This window comes from Aquila chrysaetos, chromosome 6 (assembly GCF_900496995.4).
Source record: "Aquila chrysaetos chrysaetos chromosome 6, bAquChr1.4, whole genome shotgun sequence".
Lineage (NCBI taxonomy): Eukaryota > Metazoa > Chordata > Aves > Accipitriformes > Accipitridae > Aquila > Aquila chrysaetos.
In genome coordinates this window covers 8,611,078-8,620,243 of record NC_044009.1, presented here as the reverse complement: position 1 = coordinate 8,620,243, position 9,166 = coordinate 8,611,078, and the positions used below count along the sequence as shown (strand labels likewise).

Genomic DNA, 9,166 nt, shown 5'->3' with positions numbered 1-9,166 from the left:
ATACCGGGGAGGGATGCGGGGGGGGGACCCCGCTAGCTGAAGGGGGAGGAGGATGATGGGGGGGATGCAGGTGATGGGCAGTGTGGTACCCGGGTACCGGCCATGACGGGGGGGGGGGGGGGGGAGAGGGTTCCCCGGGGACCAGGGAGGGATTTGGGGGCTACCCCGGCGTGGGGGGGGACGGCGGGAGGAGGCACCCAGGTGGTCCTGGGGGGGACGGACAGGGGACACGGGACCCAGGCTGGGGGTGATGCCGTTCCCAGCGCCCCGTTCCCGGAGCTGGTATCGGTTCCCGGTTCCGGTGCCCGTTCCCGGTTCCGGTACCGGTTCCCCGGTATCGGCCGCCCCCGGAGGGGCCGCCCCGCCCCGCCGCACGTGACGCGGCGCGGTGGCTGCGAGCGGCGGGGCCCCCGCTCCGCTCCGCTCCGGTACCGGCTCCGCTCCGGTACCGGCCCCGGCCCCGGCCCCGCCGACCCTCCGGTAAGTGCCGCGCCGCGGGCACCGGGAACCGGGGTCCCCCCGGAGACACCCCACCCCCCCGGTGTCCGTGTCGTTCCCCCCGCCACCGGCGCAGTACCGGGGGGGGGCCCGTCCCCCCGTGACCTTCAGCTGCTGCCAGTACCGGCAGGGCCGGGGCGGGGGGATCCGGGCAGGCTGGGGGCGGGGGGGGATCAGCCCCCACCATATACCCCCCAACCTGCCCCTCCCCAAAATATGTCCCCCATGAATTGCCCCCCCCAACCTTTCCCCCCCCCAAATATCTCCCGCATTAATTAACCCCCTCAACCTGCCCCCCCCCAAACCTGTCCCCCCGGCGCTACCCCAAAATCTGTCCCCCCTTTCTGCCTCCCCCCCCCTCCTGGCCCCATCATCTCCCCCACCCCCGTGCCCCCCCCCAGCCCAGTCCCCACAATCTGCCCCCTATGCCCCCCCCGCCCCCAGCCTGGCCCCACATTTGGGTGTCCCTCCCCGCCGCTTCTACTACACCCCCCACCCGGGACTGCCTCCCCCCCACCCTTGGGTGCTGGGGGGTGGGGAGCGATGGGAGACACCCCCCCCACCAGGACCCCACACGGCCCCGCTGCCAGGCAGGGTCACGCTGGGACCCACGGGCGCGCAGGGACGGATTGTGTTTGCACCAGGGTCGCCTTTGCACGGGGACGTGTCACGTTTGCACGGGGACGTGTTTGCACGGGGACAAGTCGCGTTTGCACCAGGGTCGTGCTTGCACAGGGATGGGTCACACTTGCACCAGGGGTGGGTGCGTTTGCACCAGGGTCGTGTTTGCACAGGGACGGGGCTCATTTGCACCAGGGTGGCCTTTGCACCAGCATCGCCTTTGCACAGGGATGGGGTGCGTTTGCACGAGGCTCCCCGTTGCACCAGCGACACGCTCGCACGCCGCCGTGTTTGCACAGGGACGGGGCACGTTTACACGAGCGTTCGTGCTCGCGCGAGGGGTCGCGCGCGGCCGGGGTGTGTTTGCAGGGGGCTGGGACCCGTTTGCACCACGGCTGCGTTTGCACAAGGACGGCTTTGCAGCGGGGCCGCTGTCGCGGCGTGTCCCCCCCGTGTCCCGGGCGGTGCTCGGCGCTGCCGGTGCCCGGCGCTGTCCGTGGTGCTGCCCCGCGGGCGCCGCCTCCCGCCCGCAGAGGGCGCCTTTCGGGGTGGGGGGGTGGGGTGGCGGGGGGGGGGGGTGCGATGAGTTGCGGGGGGGGGGACGACCTCAGTAGCCGGGCACCCCCATGTAGTGAACCCGACACCTGCTGCTCCTGGCCCGCTGGCTCCTGGCAGCCAGCGAGGTGGCGCTTGGCTTGCTGCCATCAGTAGGCTTCAGGGGTAACGCTGCTGCCCGAGCGGTCAAGTGTCACGGCAAGGGGCTGTGGGGGAGCTCTCCTCTCCCCCAGGAAGCGCCATGGACCCCCCTGGGCCCCCCTGCACCACCTAGACATATCTCCAGCCGGCACCGCCATCCCCTTGGCCACCCCACCCCGAGGTAAGCCTCCGTGGGTGCTGCCCACCCATGGGTGCTCATCCCAAGGTGGGGTAACGGACACCCACAGCCCCTATCTCCCGCAGGGCAGCAGGATGGCCCAGCAGCGCCATGGCATCCCCCCACCACTCAAGGTAGGCATTGCTGGGGTGGGTGTACCCAACCAGCACCCATGGGTGCCTGCGTGGCCTTCACTCACCCCAGCACCCATGGGCGCTGGTGTAGCCTTCACCCACCCCATTGTCTTGCAGACGGAGGAGGACTACATCCCCTACCCCAGCGTGCACGAGGTAGACCACCCACTCCCCTCCAGAGATGGGTGCAGGGGCAGGCGAGCGGCTGGGTGGGTGGGTGTGTTGATGGGTGGGTGGCCAGAGCACCCACCTCAGTTGTGGGTGCAGGTGCTGGGCCGGGAGGGGCCGTTCCCCCTCATCCTCCTGCCGCAGTTTGGAGGTTACTGGATCGAGGGCACCAACCACCAGCTGAGCGGGGCACCCGAGTCCCCCCCCACCCCGGCACCCAGCACCCCGGGCAAGGCTTGAGGGCAACCACACGGCCAAGATCTACCGCAAGCACTTCTTGGGCAAGGTGAGGCCCTGTGGGTGCTCCAGGCATGGGTGCTTGGGGTGGGTGGGTTCCCCATGGGTGTGGCTGGGCCTGGGCATGGTCATGGAGACCTCATAAGCATGGGTGCTCATGGACATGGGTGCCCCATGGCATGGGTGCTTATGCATATGGGTGCTCATGGGTGTGGGTATCTATGGGCATGGGAGCCCCGTGGGTGTGGGTGCTCATGGACCTGGGTGCCCCATGGCATGGCTGCTCATGGGCATGGGTGGCTCATTGCATGTGAGCCCGTGAGCGCAGGGGCTCCATAGGTGGTGGTATCTGTGAGTACGGGTGCTCATGGACATGGGTGCCCCATGGGGATGGGTGCTGAGGTTTATGGCTGCTCAGGGACCTGTGTGCCCTATGGCGTGGGTGCTTGTAGACACAGGTGTCCATGGGCATGGGGAACCTACAAGTGTCTGTAGGATGGGTGCCCCACAGGTATTGGTGCTCATGGGCATGGGTGCCCCATGGCATGGGTGCCTGCCAGGATGAGCACTCACTGGGGCTGTCATGGGTGCTTGGCCCCCTCCCCGCAGGAGCACTTCAATTACTACTCCCTGGACCCGGCACTGGGCCACCTCGTCTTCTCCCTCAAGTACGACGAGCAAGAGCACCTCCACCTGCTGCTGCGGTGAGCAGGGTGCCAGGGGGCACCCATGGGTGCTGGCTGGGGGTAGGGGGCCATCCTGACCCCCCACCTCACCCCGCAGCACCCGTGCCCGCACCCTGCATGACGTGGTGCCCATCTCCTGCCTGGCCGAGTTCCCCAACGTGGTGCAGATGGCCAAGGTGGGTGCGACACCCGCGGCAGCACCCATGGGTGCTCCCCTCCCTGGGTGACCCATTGCATCACCCATCCTTCCCGCAGCTGGTGTGCGAGGATGTCAACGTGGATCGCTTCTACCCTGTGCTCTACCCCAAGGTGAACGGGGTGCAGGGAGCACCCATAGGTGGGGGGCACCCCGGGGTGTCCCCCACCCAACCTCCACCCCCTCCTGACCCCGCAGGCATCCCGCCTCATCCTCGCCTTTGACGAGCACGTGCTCAGTAACCACTTCAAATTTGGGGTCATCTACCAAAAACTGGGGCAGGTATGGGGTGGGGTGGGTGGGGGTTAGGGTGGGTGGGGGGTCCCGGGTGGGTGCTGGCACCCATCCCCACCCCACCGCAGACCTCTGAGGAGGAGCTTTTTGGCACCACGGAGGAGAGCCCGGCGTTCACCGAATTCCTCGACATCCTGGGTCAACGGGTGCAGCTGCGGGACTTCAAGGGGTGCGTGATGGGGTGCTGGGTGGGGGGGCACTCATGGATCCCAGGTTCAGGGTGCCTGTCCCCCCACCACCCAGGTTTCGGGGGGGGGCTGGATGTGACCCACGGGCAGACAGGCAGCGAGTCGGTCTACTGCCACTTCCGTGACAAGGAGATCATGTTCCACGTCTCCACCAAGCTGCCCTACACCGAGGGGGATGCCCAGCAGGTGGGGCATCCAGGGGTGCTGGGAGAGGGGATGGAGGAAGGCGGGAGGCAAGGGTTGGGGGGGGGGGGGAACACATGGGTGCTTGGGGTGGGGGGGGGAGGTGTAGGGGGTTCTGGGGCACCCTCATGGGGTGGAAGGGCTGGTGGGGCACCTATGGATGCTTTGGGGGTTGTCCATGGGGTGCAGGGGCTCCTGGGGCACCCATGGGTGCTGGAGGTTGTCTATGGGATGCAAAAGCTCCAGGGGCACCTATGGGGCACAGGGTCTGCCATTCCTTTTGCCCCCCCCCCGGTGTGACCAGCCCCCCGTTCCCCATGTCCCCCCCATCCCCACAGCTGCAGCGGAAGCGTCACATCGGCAATGACATCGTGGCCATCGTCTTCCAGGATGAGAACACCCCCTTCGTCCCCGACATGATCGCCTCCAACTTCCTCCACGCCTTCGTGGTGGTGCAGCTGGAGCAGGGCGGCTCCCAGGGGACCCTCTACAAGGTACCAGCCCGTGCCTCAGTTTCCCCATCCCTATGGGGTGCTGGGGGCAGCGGGGTGCCCCGTCACACACACCCACCCCCCCCGCCCTGCCCACCCACCGCAGGTCTCCGTCACTGCCCGTGACGACGTGCCCTTCTTCGGCCCGCCACTGCCCGACCCTGCCGTCTTCAGGAAGGTGAGCACCCACGGGTGCTGTCGGTGGGGGGGGGGGGGGTGTCCCCAGGGTGGCACCCACCCAGGGTTGCCCCTCGCCCCCACAGGGCCCTGAGTTCCAGGAGTTCCTGCTGACGAAGCTCATCAACGCCGAGTACGCCTGCTACAAGGCCGAGAAGTTCGCCAAGCTGGAGGTGGGTGCAAACGTGGGTGCTGAGCACGGCGGTACTGAGGGTGCTGGGCATCTGGGGGGGCATGCATCTGCAACAGCACGCCGTGGGTGCTGTGGACGTGGGGTGGTGCATGCCATGGGTGCTGTGCGTGCTGTGGGGCCGTGCATACTGTGGGTGCTGTGCCTGCTGCGGGGCCTATGTCTGCAGTGGGTGCCGTGCCTGTAAGTGGGTGCCGTGCATGCCGTGGGTACTGTGCCTGCAGCAGTTCTGTGGGTGCCGTGCACGCCACGGGTGCCGTGCGTACGGTGGGGCTGTGCCTGTGGGTGCCGTGGACGATGCGGGGGGCTGTGCAGGTGGGTGCCGTGTATGCCGGGTGCTCTGCGTGTGGGTGCTAGGTACACTGGGTGCTGCTGGGCGTGGGGCGGGGCCGTGCCCGCAGCGGTGGCGTGTCTGTGGGTGCCGTGCCTGCTGTGGGCGCCGTGCACACCGGGTGCTGGGTGGGGAGCGTGCGTGGGTGCCCCGTACGGCGGGCGCAGCGCCTGCTGTGGGTGCCGTGCTCAGGGGTGCCGTACACAGCGGGTGCCGTGGGTGCCGTGGGGGCGGGCGGGGGGTGGCAGCGGGTCCCCGGCAGCGCGGTGGGTGCGCAGGAGCGGACGCGGGCGGCGCTGCTGGAGACGCTGCACGAAGAGCTGCAGGCCCGCAGCCAGGCCATGCTGGGGCTCGGCCCCGACGACGAACGTCCCGACAACGGCGCCGCCGCACCGGGATTCTTCGAGTCCTTCAAGGTGGGGTACGGCGGGGCGGCGGGGGGGCGTCGTACGTCGTCCTCCCCCGCCAAAACTGCGGGACGGCGGCGCCCGGCGGTACCGGGCGGTGCTGACGGGGGGGGGGGTGGTGGTGCAGCCCCTCCCTGGAGGCCGGGACCCCCCCAACGCCCCCCCCCGCCAACGCCGCCGGCGGCGCTCCTGGCGTGAGTGCCCCGCCCCCGGGACACGCCCCCACCGCGCTGGCCACGCCCACCGCCCGGGCAGCTTGCCTGCCGGCGCCTGGCTGAGGACACGCCCACGTCCGCGAGGCCGCGCCCCCTCTAGGGGACAGGGCCGCCCCGCCCTCGCCAGCCCCGCCCCGTTTCCCCCCCGGCCCCAAGGTAGCCCCGCCCCTTGCCGACACGCGCACGCCCCGCCCAACCCTTAAGCCCCGCCTCTTCAGGCCCACCGCCCCCCCCTTCGCTTAAGCCCCTCCCACCACCACGTCGGCCCCGCCCCTCCCGGTGCCCCCGGTGCCCCCCCGGGGCGGGTGACGCGGTGCCGCCCCCAGTCGCTGCTGGTGCCCGGGAGCCGGCGGGGACGCCGCGGCAGCGCCATCGGGCTGGGCTCGGTGGAAGAGGTGGGTACCCCCGGCATGGACACACCCCCCCCCGGTGTGTCCCCCACGGTGTTCTCCCCGCCCACCCCGGTTCCCGGTTAACGGCGACCCGCAGGCGCTGCTGGTGCCCGGGAAGAGCCCGTCGCGGCGGCGGCCCGGGGCCGCTCGCCTCCCGCCGCTCCAGCGCCATCGGTATCGAGAGCATCCAGGAGGCGCCGGCCGGCAGGTGAGCGCCAGTACCGGGACACCGGGCTGGCACCGTCCGGTGTCCCCTCCCGGTGTCACCTCACTGCCCGCCGCCTCCCCCCAGGGACGGCCCCGCCGCCGCCCCCGCCGCCCCTGAGGGCGCCTGCTCCGCACACAGCTCCCCCGAGAGCCGCCGGCACCCCGACAGGTCCTGCACCGGGATGGGGGGGCACCGGGACAGGGTGTGACACGGGGACAGGGTGACACGGGGACTGTAGGGCACTGGGATGCGGCAGCACAAGGACGGGGTGGCACTGGGACATGGCGGCACTGGCACAGGGTGGCACCGGCATGGGGTAGCACCAGGATGGTGTGACATGGGGACAGGAGGGCACTGGGACAGGGTGACATGGGGACCGGAGGGCACTGGGATGGGGTGGCGAGGGAACAGGGTAGCACCACGATGGGGTGGCACAGGGATCCAATGGGCCGGGGTGGCACCAGGATGGAGTGGTACCAGGATGGGGTGATATGGGGACAGGGTGGCATCAGGGTGACACGGGAACTGGAGGGCACTGGGATGGGGCAGCGCAAGGACAGGGTGGCACTGGCACGGGGTGGCACCGGCATGGGGTAGCACAGGTATGCAATGGGCCGGCGTGGCACTGGGATGGGGTGATATGGGGACAGGGTGGCATTGGGGTGACACAGGGACTGGAGGGCACTGGGATGGGGCAGCATGTGAATGGGGTGGCACTGGGACAGGGTGACACTGGGATGGGGCGGCACATGGACAGAGTGGCACAGGGATGCGATGGGACAGGGTGACACTGGGATGGCATGACACCGGGACAAGGTGGCACCAAGATGGTTGGCACAGGGCGACAAGACAGCACAGGGATGGGGTGTCGCAGGGACAGGGTCACCCAGGAACCTAGTGGCACAGGGACTGTATGTCATGGGGACAAGGTAGCAGGGGGCTGCGGGGGGGGGCACAGGGATGGGGTGGCACTTGGGTGGCCTGGGCACAGGGTGGCGTGGGGCGGGGGTAGCTTGGGGTTCGGGTGGCGTGGAGGTGGGGTGGCACAGGGGTGGGTGGCACGGGGACAGGTTGGTATGGTGACAAGGGACATGGGGATGGGTTGGCACGGGGACGGGGTGGCACGAGAATGGGACATCACAGGGATGGGATGGTGTGGGGACAGGACATCCCAGGGATGGTGTGGTGACAGGGTGGCACGGGAATGGGATGGTGTGGCAGAGGGATGGCACATCCCAGGGACGAGATGGCATGGGGATGGGTTGGCACGGGGATGGGGTGGCACAGGGACAGGATGGCGTGGGGACGGGGTGGCACAGGGACAGCGTGGCGTCGCGGCGGGCCATGGCGGCGGCAGCCACATGGCGTGGTGCCAGCCTGTCCCCGGCATTGGGGACTGTCACTCAGCAGGGCCGAGAAGCCGGAGCCGCCGGATTTCTCCCGCTCCTCCTCCAGCGCCAGCAGCTTCGGCAGCGCCACCGAGGAGCCCAGCGAGCCGGGCAGGGTACTGGGGTGCTGGGGGGGGGGGATGTAGGGTGCTGGGGGTGGGCAGCACCCCTTTGACACACCCCCTTGCACCCTTAGGAGAGCCGCTCGCCCTCGGGGACCCACTGCGACGCCTTCACCGACACCCCCTGGCCGGATGACTCCCCCAGTATCCCCCCAGGTAGCCCATCACTGGGGCGTCAGGCTGCTGCGGGGCCGGGGGGAGCCCCCCCCACTGGTGCTCATGCCCCCCCTTTTCCCCCAGGCCACCGTCCCCCTGACCCCCCCTGCCCCGAGATCAAAATCCAGCTGGAGCGGCCCCCCCCATAATCCGGTGAGGCTGTGCCCCCCCCCCCCCCCAGTGCACCCCACATTGGGGGCACCCATATTGGGGTGCACCCCACTGATGTCCCTCCGCACAGGGTTCATAGTCACAGTCCCCCCCATCCCTGGAGGCGGCGGGGGGGGGGTGGCACCGCTTCACCCCCCCCGTGTTCCACCCCCGTGCCAGGAGCCGAAGCCATCATCCCCGGTGCAGGATTTGGGGGGACCCCCCCCAAAAATGGGGGTGTTCTCCCCCCCAGACAATCTCCATCACCCCAAATACCCCTTAGGGGGTGTGATGGACCACAAAGGGCCCCCCACCCATCCACCGTGACCCCAATGCCACACGGGGGGTGTGGGGGCTCCCCCAAAATGAAAAGCGGGTCCAACCCGAGCATCACCCCCTCCCTAAAAAAAGGGGGGGCTCGAATCCAGGGCAAATCCAAAGTGGGGCTCCCCCTGCCCCCCCCCCCTTTTATTTTAAGGGAAAAAAACTCCGGAATGGGTCAGATGCTGGAACTGGGGGGGGGGGGGGAATTATTTTTTCAAACACCCCTCCCCCCAAATCGTGTTTGTGTGTCCCGTAAGTCCTGTATAAAATAAAGGTTTATTTATCGCTATGGCTGGGAAATGCTGGAGGGGGGTCCTGACATCTGGGGGAGGGGGAATCCCCAAGCATCAGCAGGGGCTGATGCTTCACATAGTTTTAAAACCACCCCAAATTCACCCATTTTTTTGGGAGTCATTTACCCAAATTCTGGGGCTATCATGGCAGTCAGGCCGAGCAAAGCCTTGATTTGATTTTTCCCTATTTTTGGGGTGCTGCGGGTACTGCCCCAAAACGTGGCAGGCTCCCCCCCCCCCCAA

The 9,166-nt window shown here is 68.7% G+C and overlaps 1 protein-coding gene across 1 annotated transcript; it reads left to right on the top strand.

The window, feature by feature from the left end:
* Nucleotides 1–459: 459 nt before the first annotated feature.
* Nucleotides 460–8,919, top strand: LOC115343068 (RAP1 GTPase activating protein). The gene is given in 24 exon segments (XM_041124523.1): nucleotides 460–480; nucleotides 1,752–1,996; nucleotides 2,080–2,127; nucleotides 2,245–2,283; nucleotides 2,395–2,520; nucleotides 2,522–2,581; nucleotides 3,142–3,236; nucleotides 3,316–3,394; nucleotides 3,474–3,527; nucleotides 3,613–3,696; nucleotides 3,777–3,879; nucleotides 3,952–4,082; nucleotides 4,418–4,573; nucleotides 4,677–4,748; nucleotides 4,834–4,920; nucleotides 5,547–5,684; nucleotides 6,217–6,285; nucleotides 6,380–6,418; nucleotides 6,420–6,490; nucleotides 6,575–6,658; nucleotides 7,901–7,994; nucleotides 8,075–8,156; nucleotides 8,241–8,309; nucleotides 8,398–8,919. Coding segments are annotated over 21 exon segments (1,767 nt in total). The 5' UTR covers nucleotides 460–480; nucleotides 1,752–1,996; nucleotides 2,080–2,088; the 3' UTR covers nucleotides 8,306–8,309; nucleotides 8,398–8,919.
* Nucleotides 8,920–9,166: the final 247 nt, after the last annotated feature.